The following is a 13201-nucleotide window of genomic DNA, read 5'->3' as shown; positions in this document are numbered from 1 at the left end:
GCTGAACAAGTGGTACTTACGATTGGTCCTCAAAGTTGCAGCCATTGCAGCACCCCCGCGGTCAAGATTTGGGCGCAGCACCCCCCATTCGGCTGTACTGCAGCGCCCATCTGCACGCCCACCCACACTTGCACTGCAGCATCCGCCACCATGCTGGGTTCACAGCACCTACCTCCTGCCTGCCCGCATGCCGCAGCACTCACCTACCTGCCAACCTGCTTGCTAGAAGCATAAGGAAAGTCTTGTTGTGACTTGCAACCCCCTGCTAGCTTCCCCATTGACTTTGCTTATGGGAAGCTGGCAGGAAGTCACAAGTCCCGGTCACATGAGGTCCTCACTTAACAACCCGCAATCCTTGCTTAACAACAGCAACAGGGACTACTGGGATTGCCATCACTAAGTGATACAGTCACTTGACTTCACACTTTACAACTGCATTGTTTAGTGACAGAAATTCTGGTCCCAGTTACTGTCGTTAACTGGGGATTACCTGGATATGATATCATTTGTTTTTGTTCTTTTTGGGTTTTTCTTCTTTTTTATACTCTTTTTCTCTTTTGCATACTAAAGCAATACCTGTTAAAAAAATGCTTGCCTTTTAGTTTATGACAAACATTATGGCCTCCAGCTTTTCTCTAAGAAAGGAACATCGAAGTATCTGAATGCAGCACTGGTTTACTAACGCTTATTCCTGACAACAGGGCAAAAGACCAACCCATTCCAAGCCAGAGCTGAAACAGCAGTAGATACTAAACCACTAAGGTCTTTTCTATTTCAGGTATCATTATGAGAAGTGCTCTGAAATCACCTTAATATTACTTTATCAAGTTACTTTCAAAGCAAAAGCAAAGTCTTTTATTCCCTTTCTGCTTGAGTAAGCCTCTTAACCTTTTACTGAATAAATAAATCAGTAGCTTAAGGCAGCTCAAAGATGGTTATTTAATTGGTATGCTTGTTATTCCCATGTAAAAACACCATCAGCAGAGCAGAGAGTTTAATTAGGAAATACTACAATTAGACTAGCAGTTTTCCTTTCCCACCTTCCTTGCAGCCAACCAGGGGGAGAGACTAGAGGGGGTTATTTGTTCTGTCACTGATTCTCTTCCCCTGGCAGAAACATAGTCCTGAATCCAAAGAGTGCTGACATTTCATGTGACTTTTCACCCTTTCAAATGACTTTTTTTCTCATATAAGGATGACTTACATCTACAATTAGGATTTCTGATGCACCTATAAAGTACATTATCCTGGTAACTTCTGATTTTTAAGGTTGACTGGGGGAGGCATATACAGTAACATATGAATAACAGTCCCTTCAACCATGCAGGGAAGCACTGGTACACTTGGAAAGTTTAACATTGTCTCTATTCTGACAATTAAGTCCTGAAAATGCCACACCAAAGCTGTGTCAGTTTACCTAATAGCAAAATATAAATATAAGATATGGAGTACTTTACTTTGCTTTCAAAGTCTCTCCATATCCATGCCATGCAGCTTCTTCATCCAGTTGTATTTCTCTAAGAACACGGCTAGGTTTATAAGCAGCGTTGATCAACAAAGAGAGAACCTGAATTCAGAAAGAGAAAAAATAGGTATAATATTAATTTGAACAGTACGATTTATTTTATGGTATTACTGTGACTTAGCTGTTTAATTCTATTTATTGAGCAGTATAACAAGACTGTAACAGTAACTGCAAAGCAAAATTGTCATTAACTAAGGACGACCTCCTCCCCACCCCCCTTCTTCTTTTGGTGCCTTTGAGTCAGTCTTGACTCCTGGCAACTACCTGGACAACTCCCTGCTGTTTAATTGGCAAGATTTCGGAAGTGGTTTGCCCTTGCCTGCTTCCTAGGGCTGAGAGAGAGTGACTGGCCCAAGGTCACCCAGCTGGCTTCATGGCCAAGGGACTAGAACTCATGGTGCCCAGTTCTAGCTTGGTGCCTTAACCACTACACCAAACTGGCTCTTAACTAAGCACTTAACAATGTATAATTTGATTGACATAGATTCCAAAATTTAGAAGCATTCCACTCTCAGTGTAACACAATTAGATAGATTAACTTTATTGATTAGTCAAATGACCATATCAGAAAGTTGGGCATCAGCCATTATAAGATATAAAATATGATACCATAAAACAGCCAAAATACAGTAAAATTAACTAAAATATACTATGGTGAGATAAAATACGATAAAATACAGTAGGGTAAAGTGGAGATAAAATGTAAGATAAAAATGCAAGATGTAATAAAACAAGTAATAAAGTACAGAAATAATGTGAGTTTAAATGAATTCATCACCTTTACGTGCCACCCCAATGCGTTCTATAAATTGCGTTCTCAGTTGGGCAGCCCTAACTATAAACTTAACAGTTCTATTGACCACATATGTATTTGTGCCCTGGAGGAAGTAACATAGTCTTCTGTTACGATCCCAGTATGTGGTTCTGTCAATTAATGTCTGAAGGTACTAAGCCCTTGCTGGGGCATATAGTTGGCAGTGAAAGAGGACATGTGCAACGTCTTCTACTTTGGGTGCTCCACAAACACATGTCTTCTCAAGGTAAGGCACTTGGTGGAATCGTCCGTATTTGACCATAGAATCTAGTTGCTCAAATCTTGCTCTAGTAAGAGCTATCCTATGGTATTGAGTCAGACCCATTGTCAGGTATTTTTCTATTTGAAAGGATAGTTTATTCTTGGCCAGCCATTTCAACAACCTATTGTATGCAAGCGACTCAATGTCTGTTTGGGCATTAACATCCAAGACTCTTTGTTTGAATATTGCCTTGGCCTGGTCTCCGGCTGAAAGTAAGTATTGTGATGAAAAGCCGAGGAATGCGATAGTTTGGAGGAGTTGACTGATCCATGTGGAGGGTTGAGATGTCCCCATCTGTTCTTCAAGGCTCATTTTTGGTAGTCTATCATGTTCCATTGGGAGAATCCTCCACCAGTAGTTGAAGACTTTGGTTACTGATAGACTGTAAATGGAATGGGTGCCTGTTTCAGCTCTTACTGCTGCTGCAGGTGTATTCCCGTCGGTCCCCAGAATAGTTCTTAAGAAGCGTGCTTGATTTTGTTCAAGTAAGGAGGCCTTTGATAGGCCCCACAATTCGGCACCATATGTTAGCATGGGTACAACTTTTGCCTTGTGGACCTTCAGAATGGAGAGCAGAGAGCAAGGGTGGTTGTAGCTAAGTAGTTTAATTAGTGTTTTAGAACTTGCTGTGACCTTTGCAGAACTTTGCTTGTAGTGATTAACCCAAGTTCCTGTATCTGTAAAAACCACCCCTAGATATGAAAAAGAGTCTATTTGTTTTATAGGCTCCCCATCCAAGTGCCAATTGTATTTGGCGGGTCTTTTCCCAGAAACCACCACTTTGGATTTGGACTTGTTAATATTCAAAAAGTTTGCAGCACAGTAAGCACCAAATTTCCCCATCAATCTTCTCAGGCCTACTTGGGAATGTGCCATCAAAACCATGTCATCTGCACATAAGGGGATATTGATATGTCTGTTGAGGATCTTTGGCATGTGAACATCCGTGGAACAGAGGAACCCTGGAATGTCGTTAACGTAGAGATTAAACAACATCAGGGCCAAGATACATCCTTGTCTGACACCTTTGTGGGTGGGTATGCTCTGTGTAAGAGAGCCATTGACTCCAGTATGGAGTCTGGGTTCCATATTTAACTTGGCCAGCTTTTTCCATAAGATATCTCTATTTATGGAGTCAAATGCCACACTAAGATCAATAAAAGATGTAAACAGGTGCCTTCTATCAGTTGTATATTTAGTGATAAGATGGTGTAAAACGAAGCAATTGTCTATTGTGGAGTGCCCATGTCTAAACCCAGCCTGTTCTTCCACTAGTGTATTTTTCTCGATTGCCCAGTCCTCTATTTCTCTCAGGAGATGTTTTGCATACATCTTAGCTGTTATATCAATAAGGCTTATGTGTCCTAACAGTCAGGAACGACGTTGAGACGAGGAATAGGTCTCTAGCGTTTATTACTGCTACATTAGACAGAAAATCCTAACAAACTGAAGAAGCATGGGAAAACCCAGACAGATAAACCCCAAAACACAAGGCGGGTCTGATCTGTGTCTCTTTGAATGGCTGCTTAACTCCTCAGTACTACGCATGCATTTTCCCCCCTGGATAGGGGCCCCCTCCTGCTCACCATCAGTGCTCATGACATTATGGGTCTGTAATTTTTAGGGTCTTCCTTGTCTCCTTTTTTGTGTATGGGAACTATGATGGAAAGTTCCCATCCTGCTGGCATGTGGTCAGTGTTGTCTATGTATGTAAAGAGTCCTGCCAATAGTGGAGCCCACCAGTCAATGTGTGTCCTGAAAAGTTCTGGTGGCAGGAAGTTTTTGCCAGGTGCCTTATTGGGTTTCAGTGATTGAATGATGTGTTTAATTTCTGTCACTGTCACTAGTAGCCAAGGAGGAAGATTATCGCTTCTCGGCCTTTTGGCTAAGATCAAGTGTAGTGCAGTGTAACACAATATTCTTTTATTACTTCCCTCAATTTCGTTCAGGGATTACTATAAAATATTTTCTTAGCAAATGGTCTTTTAATTAATCTAGAATGTTTTTACTTCTATGCACATTTGATTTCTTCTGATTGCCAAGGAAATAATAGCTTGGAATTGTTGGCTTTACACTAAAACATAAAGGACCTAAGGTCTAATGACAAATAAGCAAAGTAGGGAGTCTGGCTTCAGCAAAGGATCGTTACCTTGTTGTGGTGCTGGAGCTTGAGCACCTCAATGATGCCATGAGCTAAACCGTGAAGGGCCACCCAAGACGGGAAGGTCATGACAGAGAGGTCAGGCTAAATGCGATCCCTGGGGAAGGTAATGGCAACCCACCCCAGTATTCTTGCCGTGAAAACTAAATGGATCAGTACAACCAGAGATATGTCGGTATACCATCGGAAGATGAGACCCCCAGGTCGGAAGATGGTCAAAATGCTACTGGGGAGGAACAGAGGATGAGTTCAACTAGCCCCAGACGTGATGACGCAGCTAGCTCAAAGCCGAAAGGACGGCTAGTGGCCGACGGTGCTGGTGGTGAACGGCGAATCCGATGTTCTAAGGATCAACACACCATTGGAGCCTGGAATGTAAGATCTATGAGCAAGGGCAAATTGGATGTGGTTATTGGTGAGATGTCAAGATTAAAGATAGACATTTTGGGCGTCAGCGAACTGAAATGGACTGGAATGGGCCACTTCACAACAGATAACCACCAGATCTACTACTGTGGAAAAGAGGACCACAGAAGGAATGGAGTAGCCTTCATAATTAATAGTAAAGTGGCTAAAGCAGTGCTTGGATACAATCCAAAAAACGAAAGAATGATCTCAATTCGAATTCAGGGCAAGCCTTCTGACATCACAGTGATCGAAATATACGTCCCAACCACAAATGCTGAAGAAGCTGAAGTAGATCAGTTCTATGAAGATCTGCAGCACCTACCGGACAATACGCCTAAAAGGGACGTTGTTTTCATCACAGGAGACTTGAATGCTAAGGTGGCAGTCAGATGACACCTGGAATTACAGGTAAGCATGGCCTGGGAGAACAAAACGAAGCAGGACATAGGCTGATAGAATTTTGCCAAGACAACTCACTCTGCATAACAAACACTCTCTTCCAACAACCTAAGAGACGGCTTTATACATGGACTTCCCCAGATGGACAACACCGAAACCAGATTGACTACATCCTTTGCAGCCAAAGGTGGCGGACATCTATACAGTCGGTAAAAACAAGACCTGGAGCTGATTGTAGTTCAGATCACAAACTTCTTCTTGTATAATTTAGAATCAGACTAAAGAGATTAAAGAAGACCCACATATTAGCTAGATATGAGCTCGCTAATATTCCTAAGGAATATGCAGTGGAGGTGAAGAATCGATTTAAAGGATTGGACTTAGTAGATAGGGTCCCGGAAGAACTATGGACAGAAGTCTGCAACATTGTTCAGGAGGCGGCAACAAAATACATCCCAAAGAAAGAGAAAACCAAGAAGGCAAAATGGCTGTCTTCTGAGACACTAGAAGTAGCTCAAGAAAGAAGGAAAGCAAAAGGCAACAGTGATAGGGGGAGATATGCCCAATTAAATGAAAAATTCCAGAGGTTAGCCAGAAGAGATAAGGAATTATTTTTAAACAAGCAATGCGCGGAAGTGGAAGAAGACAATAGAATAGGAAGGACAAGAGATCTCTTCCAGAAAATTAGAAACATCAGAGGTAAATTCCAGGCCAAAATGGGTATGATCAAAAACAAAGATGGCAAGGACCTAAACGAAGAAGAAGAGATCAAGAAAAGGTGGCAAGAATATACGGAAGATCTGTATAGGAAGGATAACAATATCGGGGACAGCTTTGACGGTGTGGTCAGTGAGCTAGAGCCAGACATCCTGAAGAGTGAGGTTGAATGAGCCTTAAGAAGCATTGCTAATAACAAGGCAGCAGGAGACGATGGCATCCCAGCTGAACTGTTCAAAATCTTGCAAGATGATGCTGTCAAGGTAATACATGCTATATGCCAGCAAATTTGGAAAACACAGGAATGGCCATCAGACTGGAAAAAATCAACTTATAACCCCATACCAAAAAAGGGAAACACTAAAGAATGTTCAAACTATTGAACAGTGGCACTCATTTCACATGCCAGTAAGGTAATGCTCAAGATCCTGCAAGGTAGACTTCAGCAATTCATGGAGCGAGAATTGCCAGATGTACAAGCTGGGTTTAGGAAAGGCAGAGGAACTCGGGACCAAATTGCCAATATCCGCTGGATAATGGAAAAAGCCAGGGAGTTTCAGGGAGTTTCAGAAAAACATCTATTTCTGTTTTATTGACTATTCTAAAGCCTCTGACTGTGTGGACCATAACAAATTGTGGCAAGTTCTTAGCGGTATGGGGACACCAAGTCATCTTGTCTGCCTCCTGAGGAATCTGTATAATGACCAAGTAGCAATGGTAAGAACAGACCACGGAACAATGGACTGGTTTAAGATTGGGAAAGGAGAGTATACTCTCACCCTACCTATTGTAACAGTTGCCTCGTTACCCAATAAGGCACGGACTCACTTAGAATGGGGCTAAGGATTTCCGTTTATTGAATACAGAGTGCATACGCGCAAAAAGCCGGGAATGTGGGCGTGGTTGCGGGGTGCCCCGTATATACCCGCATGGCGGACCTTGTCCCCCTCCACCCCCTTTTGTCCCTCGAGTTGGATTCGGATCCCTGATGGGCGACCTGGAAGCGATACCGGTCTGCTGATGGGTGATTAGGGTGATCACCGCTGGTTTCTTCTGTCTCCTCTTCCTTATCCATTGCAGGTGCGTGCCCCGGGGTAATGTGTGGAAGTTCCGCCGATCTGTTGATGGCCCTTCTGGTTCTGGCAAAGGTGTGCCTCCTTTGTCCTTTGATTGCTTCTAGTGGTTGAGTGCTTAAAGGATTAGGGCTATCCCTTCCTTCTTCCTGAAAGGCATGTTCCCCGTTGTGATGCATGGATGCCTTGCAACGGGGAGCATGACACCCATTCAACTTGTATGCAGAACATATCATGCGACGTGCTGGGCTTGAGGAATCCAAGGCTGGAGTTAAAATCGCTGGAACAAACATTAACAGTCTCAGATATGCAGATGATACTACTTTGGTGGCTGAAAGCAAAGAGGAACTGAGGAGCCTTATGATGAAGGTGAAAGAAGAAAGTGCAAAAGCTGGCTTGCAGCTAAACCTCAGAAAAACCAAGATTATGGCAACCAGCTTGATTGATAACTGGCAAATAGAGGGAGAAAACATAGAGGCAGTGAAAGACTTTGTACTTCTAGGTGCAAAGATTACTGCAGATGCTGACTGCAGTCAGGAAATCAAAAGACATTTCATCCTTGGGAGAAGAGCAATGAAAAAACTTGACAAAATAGTTAAGAGCAGAGACATCGCGCTGACAACAAAGGTCCACATAGTTAAAGCGATGGTATTCCCAGTAGTAACATATGGCTGCGAGAGCTGGACCATAAGGAAGGCTGAGAGAAGGAAGATAGATGCTTTGTGTCATGTTCACTGATTCAGTGTAGTTTATACATCGTAACATTTCACATGCCATGGCGCTGACGTGCGTTTCTGTTTGGGAGGGAGCTGCTGTGAGACCTTGTACCAAGCTCTGTACGTGAAATCAGTACAATGGAATGTGTTTGGGTTATTTTCTCTGCTCGAGGACTTTTCCCGCAGACCATCAGAAACCATTAGGAGCACCTGGGATTGTGGACTTGAGAAGATTCTACGGGGGGAGGGATTTCATTTGCACCGAGGGTTTTTAGTTTGAATTTGGCACGCTTTCATCATTCTCAGCTTTCTCTGTGACCCTGCATGCTGTTCTTTAATAAATCAGATATCTTTGAATTCCTACTTATGAGTCTGATGGTCTTTTAGAATAGGGAATCGTTACACTTTGGAACTGTGGTGTTGGAGGAAAATTCTGAGAGTGCCTTGGACTGCCAGAAGATCAAACCAGTCCATCCTCCAGGAAATCAAGCCAGACTGCTCACTTGAGGGAATGATATTAAAGGCAAAACTGAAATACTTTGGCCACATAATGAGAAGACAGGACACCCTGGAGAAGATGCTGATGCTAGGGAGAGTGGAAGGCAAAAGGAAGAGGGGCCGACCAAGGGCAAGGTGGATGGATGATATTCTAGAGGTGACAGACTCGTCCCTGGGGGAGCTGGGGGTGTTGACGACTGACAGGAAGCTCTGGTGTGGGCTGGTCCATGAAGTCACGAAGAGTCGGAAGCGACTGAACAAATAAACAACAACAGGGAGTCTGGAGGAGGCCAGCTTCTTCCAAGTGAATGCCCTCCAGGTATTTTAGACTACAACTCCAAGATTGGCAATCCTGCCTGTGCATAATGGGAATAATAGTCCCAATATATCAAGAAAGCAACAGGGTGGTGGTGGTGAAGGGTGATACAGGTGACCAGATGGAAAAAGGGTGGTGAAGAGAGTTTCACTGAGCAGGAGGCTTATGGAACTGGCAGAGGAGATAAGTTACCAAGCCATGAATGAGTTAAAGGGAACTTGAGAAGAAATTTCACAACAGGCAGTGAAAGAGCAGGGACTATTTATTACAGGAATGAGAGAAAGAAGCAGCGTTGCTAGGGCTGGTCAGGATGGATTTAAATAAAGAAATATGCACCTACCCACCCAGGAAAATACCCTGAAAAGACCAGCAAGTGACAGCTGTTCCTTTTTATTTATTTTAAAAAGTGAGGCAGCTATAGACCAGGAAGCTTAAACCCCAGAATTATGAACCTGATATGTTGAATATCATAAAAATTATGTAGCAATGCTGTACCTTGAGTACTAGACAGTATCTGACAAAGCTGCCAATAAGAGGCATTACCAATGACATTTAATGTGTAGCTGAAATCCCCAGAGGCAGCTATAATAATCTAGGATGTTCCCAAAGGATTATAGATTTGTCGTAACAGATCCAATTACTGACTCATCAGATCTGGTATTTTGCCTTGGGCAGTTTCTGCTGCTACACAATTCAGTGCCAGGTATGCATCCCCAACTCCCATTTGTCACTTAGGTATTTCTACAGTACAGAAAATTAATTATAAACCCTATAAAAATCTAATTTTCCCTTTAGCGTTTTATTTATTGGCAGCAACTTTCTACTCACCTACCTCCTCCAAAACAAAGCATTCCAGTGTGCTTATATAATAACTTAAAAAAACAACCACCAATCATTTTAAAATACATAAAAACTGCAACACAACAAAAACTGTATTTCACAGGGAACAACCACCAACCCCCCCCCCCACTAGCATGCACTAGTAACTTAAATTGTTTTTTCGTGCCAATTCCTAACCACCCCTTATCAGCCTAGCAGTGCAGTGATGTATTATTTCCCCTGATTAGATGCTAGTTAATGAAAGGAATACTTTTCCTTCCATTCTGGGTGCCAGTCAGAGAAGTGGAAGCAGGTTTGGGTGATGGCTCTGTCTGTCTGTCAAAGCAAAAAAAGAAGTAAAAGGGAAGGGAATTGAGCAGCCAGAAGCAGAGAGAAAGGAAGGTGGAGCAGGAATGGGAGCAAAGTGTGAGAAATCAAAAGAAGCAGAAGGAACACTGAAATGGAGCCATGGAGCCACCACTGCGTTCATGTATAGTCTCCAAGGACGTTGGGGGGTGGGGGGAGCTTTTAAATGTATGAAAATGTATATAATGTTATATTGCACTCTTCATCATAAAACAATACCATGGTAGTTCACCATAAAGTATTACAAATAACTACAGTTGTTATAAAATAAAATTGGTACCAGAGACCAATCTAATTTCAAGAGGGAGGGGATTCTTCAGCCAAACTGCTACCCCAGTGAAAGTCTTATGACTAGTTCTAAAGGTAAAGGTAAAGGTTTCCCTTGACGTAAAGTCCAGTCGTGTCCGACTCTAGGGGGCGGTGCTCATCTCCGTTTCAAAGCCTTGGAGCCGGCGTTGTCATAGACACTTCCGGGTCATGTGGCCAGTATGACTCACGGAACGCCGTTACCTTCCCGCCGATGACTAGTTCTAGAAATACAAAATTTGGGGAAGGTGTAGCCCAAAACATGCATGGCAATACAGGTAGTCCTCAACCTATGACTATTCATTCAGTGACTGTTCAAAGTTTCAACAGTACTGAACAAATGGTGGTTACAACCAGTCCTCAGAGTTCCAGCCATCCCAGCACCCCTGCAATCACATGAACACAATCTGGGCTCTTGGCAACCAGTTCGCACTTACAACCAGTTGCAGCGCCCTGAAATCATGTGATCGCATTTGCAAGTCAATGGCAAAGCTGGCAGGAAGGTCGCAAGTTGCTGGAGTAAGTCTCCCCCACCCACTCTGCACTGGTACCACCCCAGCCCCTTGTGAAGCCCTGCACACACTCCGACCCACACCACACCCTTGTGCACCTTCCCCAACCCGTCTGCACCCTTGTGCGCCCTCCATGACCCCCACCACATCCTTGTGCACCCTCCCCAGCCCCCGCTGCATCCTCATGCACCCTCCCTGACCCTCACCATGCCTCTCATGTACCCTCGCATCCTGACCCACGCCTCTTGCGCACCCCTTCGCACCCTCCCTGACCTGCACTGCGCCTCCCCCGTGCACCCCCTTGCTCCCTCCACCCCCAGCAGCAGCCACTTACCTGCCTGCCAGCCTGGGATTTGCAACTTCCTGCCAGCTTCTCACAACCAAAATCATTGGGGAAGCTGGCAGGAAGTTGCCTCAACTAATGACTGTGGGATTCCATTAATGATGGCAACCAGGACTTCAGGGATTGCTATCCCCAAGCAATGGAAATTTCAGTCCCAATTGCCATCATATGTTGAGGACTACCTACACAGTACTGGGACCAAGTTTGGATATAAGAGGAGTGGGACTAGGAAGAGATCCAGAGAGAGGCTGGCTGTTTTCTTTTTTTAAAGGATATTGTGGAGCTGATACTTAGTTCAAGCATGACTTTCCAGGGAGAGCTTATGAAAGTTTGAAGTGTACATGTCTGTAGTGCAATAAAACAAAGAACAGTCCATAAAAAGCCAGGGAAAGGCTCAAAATGACCAACTAGAGACAGACGGGTACAGCAGAATGAGAAGAAGACCCTTTATCATAAAAATGGATGGCAAATGTAAGTATGATGCTCAAGGAAAGGTTCTACAAATCCTGCTGCTGATTTTGCAGTTCTCTCCACAGCTTTTGTGGGAAGTTCTTCCAGACAGCAGAGCTACAAAGTATAGTCCCTGAGGATTGGGGAACAAGCTCAACTGAAGCTGAAGTTGGGTCTACATATTTTTGGCCAGAGATTTGCCCTGAAAGACATTTGTTTTGGACAGACTGGGGCAACCTATACATGTAATAAATAAATAAATAAACAAACAAAAATACTAATAATTATAATTTATTAAATTTACATGCTGCTTGATTCCCAGGGACTCTGGACACTTTACAAATTGTTAAAAGCATTTAAAACCAGAAAACAACACAAAACAAAAAAGAACAAAGATGCAGAGGTAAGAAACCCAGATGGGAACAAAGAAAAATAATTATTTAATGTTTATCTGTGCAATGTACAGCTTCCCATCCCATTTTGAAAGCACTCCCTCTAAACATAATTGGGCCTGGAGTAAAAATGCAAATAATTGATCTGCAAGCATTATTTCAAGGAGATTATTGTCGTTCTTTCTTCCCAGCTTTTCCTAACAACATCCCAACATTCTTCCCAACAGAATACACAAATCAGTAAGTGGTGCTGCAGTTATACAGCCATGCATTGCAGATGCCCTTACCTCTTTAAGAACAAGGACGCAATTCCCAGGTCCAACAGACTGTGGGAGTTCTGCAATTCTCCCTTTGTTAAGGTAAGGTCCAGAAAAGCATCGGTGGTTAAAGTAGATCTTTGGGCAACAGTATTTACCATTTGTTACAACTGGAAAAATAAAACAGTTTCTGAATGCAAACACCTACTTCAAAACATTAGCATTCAAAAGATCAATGAATTAGCAGAAAATAAAGTAACAGGCAGTTTCCTATATATAAGGTATAGTATAATGTTTTTGATAGGTAGATATAAAAGAATTAGTCCGATTCAGTTTGGTAATTAACACCCACAGTCTACTGCCTCATAGTCAACTTCTAAATACTGTTCCTTTTGGAAATACAGTACACATTTGGATGTGTGCTACTACATCCTCACCCCTTGCTTATTTCAGCCACTGGGAATGCTAAATAACTCAAAAAGTCAGTGGTGTGTTAACCTAATTAACCTTGGGTTGGGGAATTGTCCAAAATAAAGGAAGTTGCCTTGTCTGAGTTGCAATGGACTTTCTGCTGGTGCAAGACATCTTTGGACCAAAGTTGTGTGGGCTGTCTGAACAACTAAAACTGCCTCCTTATTTACAGGAAAATCCCCAAAACGTTAGGTGAGGCTCCGCACCTTGTGGATGAGACACAAAACTTGCTAACTTCCTATTCATATTCTAATTCAATTGCAGAAGTCTTTTCTTAAAAACCATGAAAGCATAACTTCAACCATTATTTGTAAGTACACTTGGGTTACATTTGGGACTTACAATAGTTCTCTAGAAGAAGCAAGAAAGTATTGGTGTCTGTTGTGTTCAGACTGA

The 13201-nt window shown here is 43.0% G+C and overlaps 1 protein-coding gene across 1 annotated transcript in view; it reads right to left on the bottom strand.

The window, feature by feature from the left end:
- Window positions 1-13201, bottom strand: part of SFMBT1 (Scm like with four mbt domains 1) — a 105203-nt gene that overhangs the window by 9654 nt on the left and 82348 nt on the right. Inside the window, exons 15-16 of the mRNA XM_063291880.1 lie at window positions 12365-12504; window positions 1458-1567 (exon numbers count right to left, since the gene is read on the bottom strand). Of these exons, the coding sequence (XP_063147950.1) occupies window positions 1458-1567; window positions 12365-12504 (250 nt within the window). The remainder of the gene's footprint in view (window positions 1-1457; window positions 1568-12364; window positions 12505-13201) is intronic.

This window comes from Candoia aspera, chromosome 2 (assembly GCF_035149785.1).
Source record: "Candoia aspera isolate rCanAsp1 chromosome 2, rCanAsp1.hap2, whole genome shotgun sequence".
In the NCBI taxonomy this organism is placed as follows: Eukaryota; Metazoa; Chordata; class Lepidosauria; order Squamata; family Boidae; genus Candoia; species Candoia aspera.
Note: the sequence above shows the minus strand (reverse complement) of the source record. Positions and strands in the feature narration are given on the sequence as shown.